Source organism: Microtus pennsylvanicus, chromosome 5, assembly GCF_037038515.1.
Source record: "Microtus pennsylvanicus isolate mMicPen1 chromosome 5, mMicPen1.hap1, whole genome shotgun sequence".
NCBI classification, from domain to species: Eukaryota; Metazoa; Chordata; class Mammalia; order Rodentia; family Cricetidae; genus Microtus; species Microtus pennsylvanicus.
Genome location: NC_134583.1, coordinates 23521530 through 23541100, shown reverse-complemented (window position 1 = coordinate 23541100; position 19571 = coordinate 23521530). Strand labels below are relative to the sequence as shown.

The window sequence follows — 19571 nt, the reverse complement described above, 5'->3', positions numbered from 1 at the left end:
GATTGCTGTTCAGTAACCCAGAAACAATCTTCAAGTTCCCAGAAGACTAACATACAGTGCAGAAGCTTTGTTTAGAGAAGCTGAGCCCTCTAACTGTAACAGCAGCTTTGCTTTGCTAGGAAATGAGTATTAACCAAAACAAAACAAAAAACAAAAACAGTTACATTATTGAAGGAAAATCTAAAGATAATCATAAACCACCACTGTGTGTAATCATCTCAGCCTTAGAATTTTCCATTCCTGTCTCATTTCCCTCAAGGAGCTAGATTTTACATCTCATTTTCAGACGACACAGGAAGGGCAGGAGGCTCTAAGGTGAACCAGGCCCTATTCCAGGAAGACGCAGGCAGAGTACCTGAGAGGGACAGCGTCCTCACTGTCGAGCCGCAGCAGCCGCCCCTGCAGCCGCCTCTCCTCGCTGCGCAGCTGCTTCCTCATCTCCGACAGCTCCGTGATGACGCTCTTCTTCTCCTCTGCAAGTTCCCGGGAAGAGTTAAAAATATACTGAGATAAATTTTACAAAAGATACTTATGTGTGTTTTAAATATATATATATGCACACATCATAATGAACATCATTAAGACCCACGGTGAGAGTCTTGATAAACGCAGAGATTCTCGGGCGCACAGAGAACTACAAGGGCAAAGCAAAAGGGGGTTTGCATGCTCAAAGCTGACTGTCATGGCGGCTGTACAAATTACACATGAGAAAACACCTAAAGTCACAAGCACAAAAGCCAAAAATGCAAATAAACAGGTTCAAACCGGTGAAAACCTGCTGAGTCTGTCTGTAGAGTGCACCACTATAATTTGTGCAGGATGCAATGGGGGACGGGGAGAGTAGACATAGCACTTTTCCCTCGGTTTTTGCAAGTTCCTGAAGTTCTGTAATTACTTTGGGATGACTGGAAGAAGTAAATATCCTGTAGAATACAGTGCACTGCCTACCCTCTGCCCGGAGTTGGTTCTTCCTGGCAGGCACCGGAGGAGACTGGGCCCTGGACATGGCGCTTTCCTGTGAACAACAGACACAGTCAGCGTTTCTCCTCTGTCCCTCGGTGTGAAAGGAAACCAACGCCACACTGTAAAACACATCTACATCTGCTGACCCTGGTCTGTGCGAGGCTCCCTGCCCCTGGCCAATGGGAATCCCTTTCTCTGTATGCTGTGACTGCAAAGGGTCTCCATCTCCTACAAGTACCCTCATCTTCCCAACCTCTCCTAAGTCTACATCTTCCTCCCAGCCTGTGCACAGCCTCCCCCTTCTTCACTCGCCACCAACTGTTCACGGGATCTTCCCTTCACTAGTAACAGCAAATGTAGGGCTGGGAGCTGGCTAAGCAGTTACGAGCACATCCTTCCTTCCCCACTCACCCTGATGCTCAGCTCTGCTTCCACATGCATCACTTCAGCAGCAAACAAAGCGACCCCCACGTCACATGCTCACTCTGCCATTTTACCCTGAATGTTCTTGACAAGTAACTACTAACATCGCTGACACTTTGTCTGCCTGTAGCTCCTCCTGTTCACACACTGTTAATTTCCTCAAACTTCTGTCCTCAGCCCTGTTCCCTACACCATCTATATACTTCCCCTGCACGATCAAATTAACTTCGTAAGCACCAATGCTAACTGCTTCCCAAACCACAAATCTAATCCAAAATGCCTTCCTCAGCCACAACTCAATTTTCAAACTCCAATCTGTACAGTCATCACCAGAAACCTGAAAATTCCCCTTGACCACTACCACCATGCACCTGTGTGCCCAGATCTCTCCTCAAGCTGACAGCCCTCCTCGGTCCCTTGTTTTCAGTCCGCAGTCTCCATCGCCTCTGAGAACACTACACGAGCACACGCGCCCACACGGCTCTACTTTAACATTACAAGGACCATGGTGCAATTCCTACCACAGAACGTATGAACCAGACTCTCAGAAGCAGACACCAAGAAAATGTTCTTCTAACACACTTCTAGGCTTGTTCTGGTAATCCACATCTTTGCAATCCACAAACCCATGGAGCAAAGTCAAAGCCTACAACACCCCCACCCCAACACACTGCACAGAGTCTACAATCCCTGCCCTTTGCACAAGCACATATCAGGCCAGGCCAAAGAAAACCATACAAGATTCTCCACATGGCATGTCCCACCCTCCATAGCTTGCAGGCACTGAAAGTTCATAACTTCTTTAGGTTTTACAGCAAATTCCTACTGGTTGCTCAAGCACCAACTTAAAGGCTAACTTTCCTGGCTTCCTTTTGTCTGTAGATCAGTCTAAAACATAAAGGACTCCGCAGATACAACCAGAGCTAGTTAGAGACTCCACAAGAGTAACCACAGCTAATTAGAGACTCCGCAAGTGTAACCACAGCTAGTTAGAGACTCGGCAAGAGTAACCACAGCTAGTTAGAGACTCCACAAGAGTAACCACAGCTAGTTAGACTCCACAAGAGTAACCACAGCTAGTTAGAGACTCCACAAGTGTAACCACAGTTAGTTAGAGACTCTGCAAGAGTAACCACAGCTAGTTAGAGACTCCACAAGTGTAACCACAGTTAGTTAGAGACTCCACAAGAGTAACCACAGCTAGTTAGAGACTCCACAAGAGTAACCACAGCTAGTTAGAGACTCCACAAGAGTAACCACAGCTAGTTAGAGACTCCACAAGTGTAACCACAGTTAGTTAGAGACTCCACAAGAGTAACCACAGCTAGTTAGAGACTCTGCAAGTGTAACCACAGCTAGTTAGAGACTCTGCAAGTGTAACCACAGCTAGTTAGAGACTCTGCAAGAGTAACCACAGCTAGTTAGAGACTCTGCAAGTGTAACCACAGCTAGTTAGAGACTCCACAAGAGTAACCACAGCTAGTTAGAGACTCCACAAGAGTAACCACAGCTAGTTAGAGACTCTGCAAGTGTAACCACAGCTAGTTAGAGACTCCCCAAGTATAACCACAGCTAGTTAGAGACTCCACAAGAGTAACCACAGCTAGTTAGAGACTCTGCAAGTGTAACCACAGCTAGTTAGAGACTCCACAAGTGTAACCACAGCTAGTTAGAGACTCCACAAGTGTAACCACAGCTAGTTAGAGACTCTGCAAGTGTAACCACAGCTAGTTAGAGACTCTGCAAGAGTAACCACAGCTAGTTAGAGACTCCACAAGTGTAACCACAGCTAGTTAGAGACTCCACAAGTGTAACCACAGCTAGTTAGAGACTCCACAAGTGTAACCACAGCTAGTTAGAGACTCTGCAAGTGTAACCACAGCTAGTTAGAGACTCTGCAAGTGTAACCACAGCTAGTTAGAGACTCTGCAAGAGTAACCACAGCTAGTTAGAGACTCCACAAGTGTAACCACAGCTAGTTAGAGACTCCACAAGAGTAACCACAGCTAGTTAGAGACTCCACAAGAGTAACCACAGCTAGTTAGAGACTCCACAAGAGTAACCACAGCTAGTTAGAGACTCCACAAGAGTAACCACAGCTAGTTAGAGACTCTGCAAGTGTAACCACAGCTAGTTAGAGACTCCACAAGTGTAACCACAGCTAGTTAGAGACTCCACAAGAGTAACCACAGCTAGTTAGAGACTCCACAAGAGTAACCACAGTTAGTTAGAGACTCCACAAGTGTAACCACAGTTAGTTAGAGACTCTGCAAGAGTAACCACAGCTAGTTAGAGACTCCACAAGAGTAACCACAGCTAGTTAGAGACTCCACAAGAGTAACCACAGCTAGTTAGAGACTCTGCAAGAGTAACCACAGCTAGTTAGAGACTCCACAAGAGTAACCACAGCTAGTTAGAGACTCCACAAGAGTAACCACAGCTAGTTAGAGACTCCACAAGTGTAACCACAGCTAGTTAGAGACTTCCCAAGTGTAACCACAGCTAGTTAGAGACTCCCCAAGTATAACCACAGCTAGTTAGAGACTCCCCAAGTATAACCACAGCTAGTTAGAGACTCCCCAAGTATAACCACAGCTAGTTAGAGACTCCACACCTACAACTACAGCTAGTTAGAATATTTTTCCCAGAAGATTTTCTTAGCCTGACAAGGTGGTAATCCCAGCACTCAGGAGGCAGATGCGAGCAGATCTCTGTAGGTTCAAGGCCAGTCTAGTCCATATAGTGAATTCCTGCATAGCCAGGACTACAGAATGAGACCCTGCCTCACAACAAACAAATAAAAACAACAACCAAAATAAAAAAAAGGGACATTTTTCAGGAGCTGAGACAAATAAATACCATTTGCTTTAACAGACTACGGCTTATTAATTATGCCTGAATTGAATAAGAATTAAGCTTTAGGGCACCACGTGCTATCAATAGGCAAACTAAGGAAAACATTAGAAAATTTCACAAAGTACCCCATCTCAAATAACTGAAGATTAACTCTAAGAAAAAGTACATACGTGGATGAAGGAACTTATGATGGTGTCGACGGAAGGAGGTCTTTGGAGTTTGCTTGCAATTTTGTTCTGAAGAGCAGGAACTACAGGAGAAGGCTGTCTCAAATGCTGCAAAAAAATAAGCTTGTTGTAAATACATTTCATTTTCACATGCAAAGTATATATTCAACAGTCACAGACCATTTAAGTTCAGATAATTTTGTCTTTAATAAAATACTAGTTACAAAATAGTCAAATTATTTCAGTTGTGTGAGATCAAATTAGGTTTCTGGAGAAGAGAACCCTGTCTAGTAATTGTGATTCATGATTCATGTACCAACTCTTACCATCATCCCTGTGCATCCGAAAACAGTCTTTTTGGTGAATTACATTTAATATCCAATATAATACATAAAACAAAGAATCACTAGATAAATGAAATTCACACCCAGTATTTTTGTTAGTCTATTTAGCAGCCAGTGACTCTGGTGAGCTGCTGGGAGCCGGAGCCCAGAGTCCACTGGTTCCGCCTGCATCCACATCTTAGGCTGCAGAGCTGAACACAGGACCACAGTAACAAGACTGAAAATGGCCACTCGTTAGGTGGCAACAGCTCACAAACGAAGGTCAGGGCAGATGGCTGCACCCTCTCCCCCCTTCCCTACTGCTCCCAGCTCTGCCAGGCACGCTCTCTGGGCTGACCTGTCTCTACCTGAGACATACCTTGGTCTCATCCCCAGTCATATTTTCTCTCTCATAGTAGTGCTGAAGCTGCAAGTTATGTTTTTCTTCCTCTTCTTTCTTCTTTCTTTCTGCTTCTTTTCGTCTCTCTTCAGCTAACCGAATGAGTTCTTCATTTTTGAGCCTTTGCTTTAAAATTTAAAAAGACACACCTCTTGCATACATTTGCAGCACATTTAAAAATGTGTTACTTTATTTGTCTAAAAGTAAAAATTGAATAGACAAAAGACACAGCGGCCTATAAAATGAAGACACTATCTACTGAACAAAGTAGCAGACATCTTCTATCAGTCTACAGTTAAAAGCAATTTGTCTCTTTCTTAAATTAGTAATTGATCCCAATAAAGTAACACACAATGACATTAACAACGGGTGCTTTAAAGATGGGTCTCAGGAGAGCAGCTCTCTCACACAGTAACGAAAGCTTCTCACGTCAACAGAACATAATGCTTCCCTTGGACACACCTCCTCCTCCTTCTCCCTCCTCCTCTCCTGCTCCTCCTCGTACTCCTGCTGGATCCTTGCCCTCTGCTCCGCAAGCCGCTTCTCTTCCTTCTCTTCCGCAACTCTCAGTCGCTCGCGCTCTGCTTCTTCCCTTTGTCTCTTTTCCTCAATCTGAAGAATTAGGATTAGTTATTGTTATGACAAACTACTGACACATTAGAATATCACTTTTCCCTGGACTCTTACAGACTACAAAGGTATGCCTTCTGTCCGCAAGGTCCTCGGTTTGGGGTGCCCTGTATTTGACTAGGAAGGGACATGAGATTGTTAAAAGCTGCTAGCCAATTGCCATGTCTGCTCAACATGGACTGTGTGAACTTAGAAATGGACGTGTCCTCAATTTTCTCACCTACTAGGAATTACTAATGTTCACTTCTCAAGAGTGTTCAAAGAATTACAATGAGACGATAAAGAGCATATTAGTTCTTCCTGTGTATAGTGCTGAGTAAATTCTGTGGCTGCATTATTCTACAAGGACCACTAACCTCAATGTACTTAACTTGAAGAGAATTCCCATGCAACAGTTAACTGAGCACGTTGGTCTCTTTAGGAAAGAACCATTTCCTCACAATGCTTTCCTCCCCACTGGCCAAGAACTGAAATCTCAGCTCAGGTGTAGAGCCTGCTCAGCACGCACAGGCCCTGGGCCCAAGCCCAGGCATGTGCAGAAGATGCAGACAGGACAGCAGAACATCAGGCCTGGATGGAAGGAACCCCTAGGAAACAGTACATAACCTCTACAAATGAGGCACCAAAGACGGTAGGATGAGTTTAAAAAACAAACAAAAAAAAAAAAACTCTTTCAATTTTCTGGAGTTCTGAGACAAGGTCTCAACTCTGAGGTTGGCCTTGAAGTCCCTAAGTAACCCCATGATGGCCTCAAACTTAAGGTGATCCTTCTGCCTTAGCCTTTCAAGTACTAGAGTCCCAAGTGTGTGCTGCCAAGCCCAGCTGGTACTGTGTAATTATGATTATCTTAAGGTTATCAACAAATATGGAATCTTACAGATTATCATTAATACCGTTTACAGATCTCATTTAAATACTTTTTTGAAATTAAAATACAATTATACCATTTTCCCTATCCTCCCTCCATCCTCCTTTGCTTTAATTCATGAATATATATAAAGAATATTTACATATACATATATATATGCATGTGCCTCGCACACACGCAGTTGTACTCAGTCCATATGATGTCTGCATGTGTATGATTCCAAGACTGACCACTTAGCACTGGATAAGTAACTGAAGACAATTATTTCTCCTGTTCTCAACATTCCTTAGCTCCCTGTAGTTCTCTGTCTAGGGTTGGGGCCTCTAAGATTTTGTCCTTCTGTGTTAGCATGTCTACTGGTGTTCGTCTTGTCCAGACCTTGCTCAGGCAGCCATGTTGATTCAGGGATAATCTCAGAAAGATTGTAAGACCAAGAAGAACGGGAAGTTTGTTGTGAGACTGTGTCTCTTAGAGACACCACTCTCGACTTTACATTTTTAACATAGAAGATATTTTTATGCAGTTGAAGTTCCTGTAGCTTTAAGGTTGCATGTTGTCAATATTTTATATAATGAGAACTTGAATCTTCCTATGTGAACTATGAGTTACAGCTACAGCCTTTCCTGATACTCTGACACATTGCAGTGTGTACGCAGATGCTCAAAAGGACAGGTCCAGAGAAAACACCGGTGAAGCAACAGAACCTGACACTTAGACCTGGATCTTTTCTCTCCCCTTCCAGGAGAAAAAAAGAAAAATTCCAGAGAATAGCTGCAAAATTAAAATCAAATACTGCTAACACGTCAGGAATTAACAAACCACACGTCTGGTGTCAAGAAAAATGCTCAGTGTTTTGTAAAGAAGAACGCTATCTTCTAGTCAGTTTTCAAGCTATGTAACACAAAAATACTTTATAAAATATACTAATTTTAAATTAAATGTTTGATTGAATTATTAAAATTCCTTAAATTTATTTTAAAGCTGTATTTAAAAATCACAAACGTTACTCAATCTGAAGAGCATCAAGGCCTCTTGTGCACCAGCTATGACTTCTTGTGCAGACCCTGCACTAAAGCGTCTTTTCTCGCCTCTAGGAACAAGTCTGCACATTTCAAAACATTTATTTCAGTTCTTAAGCTTCAGGTTTTGTCTTGTAAGATATTATTGAAAGGAATAATAAACACCACTTGGTTATTTTGCATTTCCTTAGAATTCTGTGTTCATTTTGATTGAAGACAAAATGGATTTTGTGATCACTAAGAAAAACAATTGAGAAATCACCATTCAAGAGCAGTCTATTCCTACATGCACTAAGGATTTGCAGGGAGGGCACGAGGATCAAAAGGACAGTCAAAGCCTCCTCTCTTTCCAGAGCATGTCTGTGTGCTACCCAGACAGGCTCCACAGGTCACCTCTGCAGCTGTGAACAATCCAATCACCCGTGCTTAGCTGCACGTCCTAAAATAGAGACTTTCTCTAGAGAGTCTGAAATTTAATAACACACTACATCTAAAAGTATTCTGTGAAAAAAGTGATTTTGAAATCCTAGAACATTTGATAATTATACCTCACTCCATGGCAGACATGCTAAATAAAATAAACTTCTATTTTGAGTTGTTGTCGTCATGGTAACAGAACCACCACAAGTGCCTTCAAGTTCAGCAGCTGATTCTGTGCCACCCTCCACCTGCTGCCTGAGTGTCTGATACCCGTGGGGCTTCTGCTACCTGTCATGTTCTCTGTCAGTCGGTTCCATACATCCACTGTCGCTACTCTAATAACATGCCCATGCTTCTGGTCTACCCAGTGCTCCGCTGATAACATCCTAACATGAATGCCAGAGCCCACCTTCTTAAGACTACCTTAATGCCACTGCACCACGTAGAGTGCACAACACCTAAGAGCAGAACACGTTCAACTGTGATTTATGAGGACTGAGGAGCAGGCTGGGAACAAATTAGCCTTAAATGTCAGGCTAAGGACTCTAGACATTTTCTGTAAGCAGAGAGGCAGTCAACCGTACCAGACTTTGAGTAAAAAAAAAAAAGTATGTAAAAAAAAAAAATTACTCCAAAGCACCAAAGGAAATTTTACACCAGACCCTCTGAGACATAAGTGTGTAGGTGTGGAGGGAAGGGAGGGAGAGAGAAAAACCCTGAATCCCTTAAGAGCAGACATCCCAGCCACGGCGGCTGTATTCTACTCAGCTCTAAGCCAATACTGTGGTTCCCAAGCTCACTGCTTAATACACACTAGACACTCAAGCATCTTCTCAGGGAAGTTCAACATTTCATTACTTTAAATGCTGCCCACCTGCATTCAATGAGGCAGATAACTGCAAATGTCAATATATTAAATGTAAGTCTGCTTAGTTTTGTTACCTGAGTCAGAATATTTTCATATAACCATGACTGATTTTTCAATCCTCCTGCTTAGTCTGAGTGTTGAAGTCAATACATGTACCATCAAACTACATTGAAATTTAACTTCTGACTACTTCCAGTCTGTACTGAGACAAAGACATCACATCCGTGGAGGATTGCGGGACTTGATTTCCTACTCTAATATGCACTTAGATTCACTCTGTATCATTGAATTTTACAAATCTTCACATTCACTGACTTAAAAACTACTGAGCGTCTAATGAAGTTTAGAAAAGATTCAGATAGGAGTGAAATCGTGTGATCTTAGCAATAGCTGTCCCTGATATGAGGCAGACAGCTGGGTTAACTGCATGCATTTAGAACTGAGTGCACAGTGGACAAATCCCTGCAAGTTCAGTTTATAATAATTACACTTATTATTAAGAGCTGGAACTATGACCAAGCAAGCCTTTTACCTGAAAACGAAGAAAATTCTTGTACAATTCCTGCTGTTTAATCTGCAGCTCCGTGGGCGGCTCCCCAAACGTGTTTCCCCGCGCAAAGGGAGAACTCTGAGTCTGCACAGCACCTTCGAAAGACAGTGTGCGAAAACACCATTAGGAAAGGAGCAATCCCCCCCCCATAAGCCCGCATTACGAAAGCAGTCCTGGGGTTAGGGTCAGAGACAAGAGCTGAGAAGAGTGAGCAGAGCGCATGGAGGACAAGAGAGAGCACACTTAAGAAGGACACCAGGAGCTGGAAACCCTGCCTACAGCAGCGGGAAGACCGAGGCATGTGCAAGCTAGCGGTCTAAATGTGGACAGCAGCGCAGGCTGCAAAATAAAGTTCACGAAAGAAAAATGTACACGAATAGCTTTTACTTAAGAACAGTACTTAGGGGTCGGAGAAATAGCTTAGGGGCAGGGCTTAGCACATGTAAGGCCCTGGATTCAATCCTCAGGGTTTGTGAAGGGGGGGGCGGGTAGTTATTAATCTATACTCATATCAAAATTTCCAAAAATTAGTTTTAGAAATTGCTAAGTTCAAAATTGCTCACATCCATAGTGTAAATACAGGCTATAAGTCAGCTATGAAATAATTAACAAATTTAAATAACTATGATAGGTTTTACTTCTAAAACTACTGAGTTCAATGCTAGCATACACGGGCCTTGTATCTATAACACACACAGAATATCTTTTTAAGGGATATAAATTGGAGTATAGGCTTCTTATAAACAGCATTATAAATCTCAAAGGAATTTATTTCAGAAAAGCTATTTGAAAACCATTCCCTAGGAAGCTCTTTGAATGCAGAAAAAAAAATATGACATTTAAATTTAAGACTCAAGTAACTTTTATATTATTCTTAAATTACTGATTTATTCTTTTTTGTTTGGTTGGTTTTGTTTATTGAAATAGGATCTTACTATGTTCCATGACTGGTCTGAAATTCACTATGTAGACCAAGCTAGCCTCAAATGTGCAGCAATCCTCCTGCCTCTACCTCCTAAGGCTGGTACAGGCGTGTGTCTCAGTGCTCAGTTACTCATTCTTACTGTTAGTTTGATGGTTTTCCGTCCCTTATTTGTGTGATCTAATAGAAAACTACTTGAGAGTTTAGCAGTTCAGGTCCCCTATGCCTTTGTATTTATTTAAATTCACTAATGTTTCGCTGACTGGATTAACAGATAAATCAAGTCAAATTAAGCCTTGAACATCATGAGAACTTTTTCAAAAAAAAAAAAAGGTTCTACTAAAAGCGAACTGAGCCCACGAAGGTTCGTTTAAATGTTGGGCACTGTAGAAAGCTGACAGTGAAATAAATGTGAGTACCTGTCTTTTATCTTAATTTCCCTGAAAATCTGAATTTTGTGACAATTCAAAAAAAATAAATATTAGATGAGATAAATCTGTTGAAAAAAAAACTTTTTTCAAAGTATAGGGAGCCACTATGATTAGAGACCTGATGCCGGGCGGTAGTGCCGAGTGGTAAGCCAGCACTCGGGAGGCTGCGGCAGGGGATCTCAGTGAGTTCGAGGCCAGCCTGGACTACAAAGCAAGCTTCAAGACAGCCAAGACTGTTAGATAGAGAAACCCTGATTTGAAAAACCAAAAAAAAAAAAAAGAAAAGTAACTAGCTATCATAGTAGCTACAAAAAAAAAAAAACTGAAGCCACATTAGTATTGGACTTCATAGCAGTTCACTTAAGAACCATAAAGTAAAAGACAACTGAGAACATGAGCCAGGCAGGGTGGTGCACACCTATAATCCCCGCACAGGAGTGAGAGCCTGTCTCAATTTTTCACCAAAAAAAGACACTGAGAGATTCAAAGGCAGGCCTAATGAGCTGGGAGCAGCGGCACACACCTTTAGTCCTAGCACTGAGGAGGCAGAGGTTGGCAGATCTCTATGAGTCTGAGAACACAGTGAGTTCCAGGAAAAGCAGGACTACATAGTGAGACACTGTCTAAAAATAACAAAAGAACAAAAGAAGTCCAATTAAGACAAAACGTCAGAGGACAATGAAGATTAAAAGCATAAATAAAAGAAAGTTTCAGATACATCCAAGTTTCCCAAAGCAGCACACATATATGTCCATGCCCACAGCTGTGCGCCTGTGTGCACATTTGCAGACACAGCACTCATGGACATACATGTCCACGTCCACAGCTGTGTGCCGCATGGACATATATGTCCACATCCACAGCTGTGCGCCTGTGTGCACATTTGCAGACACAGCACTCATGGACATACATGTCCACGTCCACAGCTGTGTGCCGCATGGACATATATGTGTCCACATCCACAGCTGTGCGCCTGTATGCACATTTGCAGACACAGCACTCATGGACATATATGTCCACATCCACAGCTGTGCGCCTGTGTGCACATTTGCAGACACAGCACTCATGGACATACATGTCCACGTCCACAGCTGTGTGCCGCATGGACATATATGTGTCCACATCCACAGCTGTGCGCCTGTGTGCACATTTGCAGACACAGCACTCATGGACATACATGTCCATGCCCACAGCTGTGTGCCTGTGTGCACATTTGCAGACACAGCACTCATGGACATACATGTCCACGTCCACAGCTGTGTGCCGCATGGACATATATGTGTCCACATCCACAGCTGTGCGCCTGTACGCACATTGCACACACAACACGCATGGACATATACATGGCACAGCACACATCAGGGAGCACTGGATACTCTCTTACATTTACAAAGTGAGTTCAAGTTAGTTCTTCAGGAAAGAAAGCCTAGGAAATTTCAATTCACATAAAATGAGGAAACCAAACATTTTAGGACAGTTTTAATGTGTTGAGGATAAAGTATCACTACCCCCACCTCCAGAGGAAAACCTGAGATACTACAGAAAAGCATACAGGTCAGAGGTCGCTGGGCATGCTCAGTGAGGCTTATGCACTTGGGAAGGTCACGGACACCGTATCTGCAGCAGCACGTCTACAAGCAAATGGCTAACAGAGTAAGTCCTGAGCTCCACGGAGCTGCAAGCCCTACTGTGCGTGAAGGATGGGAGACCCACAGCACCAGAACCCCAGAGGCAGCAGGTAGCATGAGCAACACTCAACAGGAGCTAAAATTCAGTAAGATGAAAAAGTATTGGTTGTTCCTCCTCTATACTGAACAATTTCAGATTAAAAAAAAATAATTTTACAAAAAACAAAGTTTCTAATTTTAGAATTCTAAAAACTAAAGCTAGACACAAACAGTAAAAATCTCCTGTAAGCTCATGCCTTTGAGCCCAGCACTCAGGCAGGTGGGTCTCTGTGAGTTCAAGGCCAGCCTGGTCTACAGATTAGCTCCAGGACAGTCAGGGCTACACAGATAAACCCTGTCTTGAAAGACCACACAAAAAAAAATAAAAATAAAAAAAAAATAAAAAATAAAAAAAAACAAAAAAAAAAACCCTTCGACATAGCCTCAGTGCACACATGGAATGGGGCTGCCTACAAAACCAGCAAACAACCCTCTTCAAAGTGCGGGCCACAGACGGGACCAGTACCGTGATCAGCATCACAGCCTCTGACCTGCATAAAACCTGTTTCAGAAGAACTTCCTACTGTAAATCTTTTTCCTATAATCAAAACGTCTATAAAAGTGTAAAAGCACTACAAGAGCTAGTTCCAGGACAGGCTCCAAAACCACAGAGAAACCCTGTCTCGAAAAACCAAAAAAAAAAAAAAAGTGTAAAAGCAGAGTCAAAACCACAATAAAACACTATAAAAGTGCAAAAGCAGAATTTTATAGTGAATGAAGTCACTGTTATCAGCATCAATACAGTGTGAGATGTGCATTCTTTACATTTGCTTTGGTTTTGAAATGCATACCATACACACACATATGAAAGATGATGCCAACTTTCCCAGCAGGCCATGGGAAAAAGATACTGAGTTATTCCACCATACAGAAACTTGGTTCAGGATGCTGCTAATTGTGCGTCAGCTCTGCCCGCAGGAAGGTGGAATCCGAGACTAAACTTTCAGGTTTTGTACAATATGGAGGGAAAGAGATCACTTAAACAGAAACCTAGTTTCTTGTATAATTTATCCTAACACACCAAATACTTTCCCACTGATGCAGCCATGGGTATGAGGAGCAAAGACCGACCCTCCAGCACAGAAAGGAAAATGTTAGCAGCAGCTACAGAGACATAGCAAGTCACAGAGCAGGAAAGAAATGGCCACTGTTAAGTCACCTTTCCCTATTCTCTTTTTCAAAGAAGCTACATTAAGGAAAGAAAATACTCTATGCTTCCTAATTCATAGTAGCAAATTTTCAAAATTACAGTAAGAATTTTATCAAAGAACAGAAGTGACATGAACAGCATTAGAAATTTTTTTAGTAAGAACGTGATTAAAAACCTGAGTTTTTATTTGCAGAATCTTCTAGGTTCTCAGCATTTGAAGTGGCTAAATTTTGGTCTACAGATACAACAGCCCTTTTGTCTTCACATGGTCTTGCATCTGGGTTATGGTAGGCATCTATATTCTGTTTGTGCATCCTATTCAAATCAGCTGAGAGGGAAAAATAATCCATTTATTTCAATAAACACATTTCTATAATTACTTAAACTTAATACATTTAAAAATAAGAAAGCAGAGATGAAAACAGGACAACACTGGGCGTGTCTAGCTGCTGGCTGCAGCTCTGAAGCACCCGCACTCAAACTCTAAAGAGACTGTGAAAACAACTCAAAACCAAATTAAGGAGATATAAATCTTTGTCATTCTATCCAAGCCATATTAACACACCCACTGCCAGTTCAGAAATCAGAATTTCTTTAGTATAGAACAAACACTGAAACTCAAAATAAGACAAAGGGAAGTTTGCCCCAAACCACTGCTCTCCGAGAAACAATCAGCAAAAAGTGTGTTCCTGTGGGGTGTTCAAATGCATCCACAAATTCTTTAGCAACCCTTCCTCAAAATGTGGAACCCCATCTCTTCGCAACTGCGGTCTCCGTATGACTTCACGCGAGACTAGGCCAGGGCCAGGGCACGACCTATGACTCCAGGGCTGCTCCACAAAAGACATGCGCTCCATCCTCATTAGCAATGATCTGCTCGCTGCCAGGAAAACCAACGGCCACTTTTGGTACTGCAGGGTGCTATGGAGAGATCTGGAGAGAAGAAGCTGAAGCTTTCTGAGCTGTACATGGAAGCCATGGTGGAGACATCTTATACTACAACCTCAGGCTTAAGCATCAAACAAAAACAACCAGGAAAGAGGGGGGGAAACCCTCAAAAAATTATTATCTGAAGAACCACAAAGTAGCATGCACTTCTTAGTTTGAAACATTAGCCTGGGGTAGTGTGTCTCCTAGCAACAAACTTGCCGTGTCTGGCAAGCTGCTCACACCTAGGCCTACTGGTAGGCTGTTTTTCTGACATGTGACAACTGGGTCAAGCCACCAGTCTCAGAATCAGATCTGTACATTTCTAGGACTCCAGTGTTAAAAGTCATATATATAACCTACTCCTTCCAAAACACTGGAATAACAACAATAAAAGTGAGCTTACACAGAGATATAAAAATTATCCACCAGAAGAGCATTACCTTCAAGGATGTATTCTGAATGTGACTCATAATCAATATACCATTCCAAAGAGTCCAATTAACATGCAACATGCCCAGGAGAACACAGCTCAGAATTATGAGAGTTTACATCCTCATACTACATTTAGGGCATCTTGGGCTTAGAAAATAGATAAGATCTTCAAGGTAAATAAACAGAAAAATGTGTCAATGAAAGATATACTATTGGCTAGAAAGCCGCTTGTCACACAAGTCTAACACACATAGGAAAACAGACGTAAATGTGGTGGCCCACATCTAAACCCCAGGTCTCCTGCAGCAAGGTCCGGGAAATCTGCCAGGAAGCTGAGTGTGTGGAAGCCGGCTAGCCTGGAAAGCCAGACCCCCTCAGCAGGCAGAGTGAACTGACTCCTGAGTCAGTCTCTGGTCTCCACATGCACTCCACGGCGTGCACACGCCCACAGACTCTCACACACACACAACTATAAAGAAAAAGAAAACGAGAGGAGCTGGGGAGATGGCTCAGCAGTTAAAGTCTTACACCACTCAAGACTTGTAAGGGCCAAGAGTTCAGTTCCACAACTCACTCTGGCAGCTCACAAACCTGGGACCTTCAGCATCAGGGAGCTGATGCACGGATAGGAAGACAAGCGCACGCCCCCACCCACCCCCGTGCACACTAGCTCATCAGTAGTCAGTAGATAGACAGTTCACACTAGCTCATCAGTAGTCAGGGGATAGACAGTTCACACTAGCTCATCAGTAGTCAGTAGATAGACAGTTCACACTAGCTCATCAGTAGTCAGGGGATACACAGTACACACTAGCTCATCAGCAGTCAGTAGATAGACAGTTCACACTAGCTCATCAGTAGTCAGGGGATAGACAGTACACACTAGTTCATCAGTAGTCAGTGGATAGACAGTACACACTAGCTCATCAGTAGTCAGGGGATAGACAGTTCACACTAGCTCATCAGTAGTCAGGGGATAGACAGTACACACTAGCTCATCAGTAGTCAGTGGATAGACAGTACACACTAGTTCATCAGTAGTCAGTGGATAGACAGTACACACTAGTTCATCAGTAGTCAGTGGATAGACAGTACACACTAGCTCATCAGCAGTCAGTAGATAGACAGTTCACACTAGCTCATCAGTAGTCAGGGGATAGACAGTACACACTAGTTCATCAGTAGTCAGTGGATAGACAGTACACACTAGCTCATCAGTAGTCAGGGGATAGACAGTTCACACTAGCTCATCAGTAGTCAGTGGATAGACAGTACACACTAGCTCATCAGTAGTCAGTGGATAGACAGTTCACACTAGCTCATCAGTAGTCAGGGGATAGACAGTACACACTAGTTCATCAGTAGTCAGTGGATAGACAGTACACACTAGCTCATCAGTAGTCAGTGGATAGACAGTTCACACTAGCTCATCAGTAGTCAGGGGATAGACAGTACACACTAGCTCATCAGTAGTCAGTAGATAGACAGTTCACACTAGCTCATCAGTAGTCAGGGGATAGACAGTACACACTAGTTCATCAGTAGTCAGTGGATAGACAGTACACACTAGCTCATCAGCAGTCAGTGGATAGACAGTACACACTAGCTCATCAGTAGTCAGTGGATAGACAGTTCACACTAGCTCATCAGTAGTCAGGGGATAGACAGTACACACTAGCTCATCAGCAGTCAGTAGATAGACAGTTCACACTAGCTCATCAGCAGTCAGTGGATAGACAGTACACACTAGCTCATCAGTAGTCAGGGGATAGACAGTACACACTAGCTCATCAGTAGTCAGTGGATAGACAGTTCACACTAGCTCATCAGTAGTCAGGGGATAGACAGTACACACTAGCTCATCAGTAGTCAGTGGATAGACAGTTCACACTAGCTCATCAGTAGTCAGGGGATAGACAGTACACACTAGCTCATCAGTAGTCAGTGGATAGACAGTTCACACTAGCTCATCAGTAGTCAGGGGATAGACAGTACACACTAGCTCATCAGTAGTCAGGGGATAGACAGTACACACTAGCTCATCAGTAGTCAGGGGATAGACAGTACACACTAGCTCATCAGTAGTCAGTAGATAGACAGTTCACACTAGCTCATCAGTAGTCAGTGGATAGACAGTTCACACTAGCTCATCAGTAGTCAGGGGATAGACAGTACACACTAGCTCATCAGTAGTCAGTGGATAGACAGTTCACACTAGCTCATCAGTAGTCAGGGGATAGACAGTACACACTAGCTCATCAGTAGTCAGGGGATAGACAGTACACACTAGCTCATCAGTAGTCAGGGGATAGACAGTACACACTAGCTCATCAGTAGTCAGTAGATAGACAGTTCACACTAGCTCATCAGTAGTCAGTGGATAGACAGTTCACACTAGCTCATCAGTAGTCAGTAGATAGACAGTACACACTAGCTCATCAGTAGTCAGTGGATAGACAGTTCACACTAGCTCATCAGTAGTCAGTAGATAGACAGTTCACACTAGTTCATCAGTAGTCAGTGGATAGACAGTTCACACTAGCTCATCAGTAGTCAGTAGATAGACAGTACACACTAGCTCATCAGTAGTCAGTGGATAGACAGTTCACACTAGCTCATCAGTAGTCAGGGGATAGACAGTACACACTAGCTCATCAGTAGTCAGTGGATAGACAGTTCACACTAGCTCATCAGTAGTCAGGGGATAGACAGTACACACTAGCTCATCAGTAGTCAGTGGATAGACAGTTCACACTAGCTCATCAGTAGTCAGGGAATAGACAGTACACACTAGCTCATCAGCAGTCAGTGGATAGACAGTACACACTAGTTCATCAGTAGTCAGGGGATAGACAGTTCACACTAGCTCATCAGTAGTCAGGGGATAGACAGTTCACACTAGCTCATCAGTAGTCAGTGGATAGACAGTTCACACTAGCTCATCAGTAGTCAGGGGATAGACAGTTCACACTAGCTCATCAGCAGTTAGTAGATAGACAGTACACACTAGTTCATCAGTAGTCAGGGGATAGACAGTACACACTAGTTCATCAAAAGAGTCAATAGTGTTAAGATGATGCCTGTACCAAAATTATCTGTGTGGTCAATGTAATTCCGAAGAAAACCACACCATATTTGGAGGAAAAAAATGACCAACTATTAGTAAAATAAGTAAATGGATTGTCAAAGCAATCTTGCAAACAGCACAACTTTGGAGGGTCAAGGAGGGATCATGACATCACCTGTAATCCCAGCACAGGGGAGGTTGGCACACAGGTCCTACAAGTCAAGGGCATACAAACTACACAGGGAGATCCTATCGCCAAAATACAAAAGAAAAAAAAACTTCAACATCTAAATTTCAAACTTACTACAAAACAGACAAGTGTATGATGTAAGCATGAAGTCAGACATGAAGAGTTTACCATAGTAACTCTGAATAATAAAAACTATGAAGTGATGCACTATGTTGGAGAGATGGACTAAGTGGTCCAGGAAATGCATAAAAGTTCATGCGTGCACAAATAAACAGCCAGATACAGAGACAACTGTCACAGACTGCAGGTTAAAGACATGGTGGGCCTATAAGAGGTTCAGGAGGTACAAGCAAGCACAGCGCCAGCCTCCACCCAAGCTAGACTCCCTATCACAGACTATGACGGAGAAGTGGACTGGCTCCCAATGCTGCCCCAGTGCTGCCCTCTGACCTCCATACACTGTGCGGGACACCAGAGCCAGCACTTACACATCAAACACACGTGCACGGTAATAATATATAAATGAATCAATAAACAAGACAGGCAACCAAGTGTACTACAGCATTTGGAATAGGAAGAAGACAGTAGGGGGAAACTGTCAAAATTTAGATACTGTCTACAATCTCATTGACAGTACAGTGTCAATTTACTTCTGGCTTTTATAATTGTGCCATGATTACATAAATGTCCACTATGAAGAAAACACACTGAAAGGTGCTCTCATTGTACCTCTGCAGCTCTTTTATAGAATATCTACACATAGCACAGAATGGCTAACCTCAAATGCTGGGGAGAGTTCAGAGCATTGGAAAGTTTGTGTTTTTCTGGTGTTAATGAAAAAGGCACAATTTGGAAAACAGTTAAGTTTTTTTGTTTGTTTTTTTTTTTTTTTAGGGTTTCTCTGTGGCTTTGGAGCCTGTCCTGGAACTAGCTCTGTAGACCAGGCTGGTCTCGAACTCACAGAGATCCGCCTGCCTCTGCCTCCCGAGTGCTGGGATTAAAGGAGGGTGCCACCATCGCCCAGCAGCAGTTAAGTTTCTAACAAAGATAAAAAGAAACAAGCAAACAAAACATTATGCGATCAACTGAGCCTATTCCTAAGCATGCACCTAGGAGAAATAAAAGTGTGCATTCACACAGAGGCCTCAACCTTCCTGAAGCTGTAACCCCTTAATACAGTCCTTCATATGGTGGTAACCCCCTAACCATAAAATTATTCTGTTCTATTTCATAAC

The 19571-nt window shown here is 42.8% G+C and overlaps 1 protein-coding gene across 16 annotated transcripts in view; it reads right to left on the bottom strand.

Moving 5' to 3' along the window:
• Positions 1-19571, bottom strand: part of Cspp1 (centrosome and spindle pole associated protein 1) — a 112563-nt gene that overhangs the window by 13577 nt on the left and 79415 nt on the right. For 12 of the 16 annotated variants that reach the window (XM_075971365.1, XM_075971352.1, XM_075971355.1 and 9 more), the window contains 7 exons: positions 13893-14045; positions 9470-9582; positions 5595-5744; positions 5112-5258; positions 4413-4517; positions 949-1015; positions 356-473 (listed from right to left, as the gene is read on the bottom strand). In XM_075971365.1, the coding sequence (XP_075827480.1) occupies positions 356-473; positions 949-1015; positions 4413-4517; positions 5112-5258; positions 5595-5744; positions 9470-9582; positions 13893-14045 (853 nt within the window). The remainder of the gene's footprint in view (positions 1-355; positions 474-948; positions 1016-4412; positions 4518-5111; positions 5259-5594; positions 5745-9469; positions 9583-13892; positions 14046-19571) is intronic. The other 4 variants (XM_075971361.1, XM_075971362.1, XM_075971363.1 and 1 more) reach the window with 1 other exon arrangement.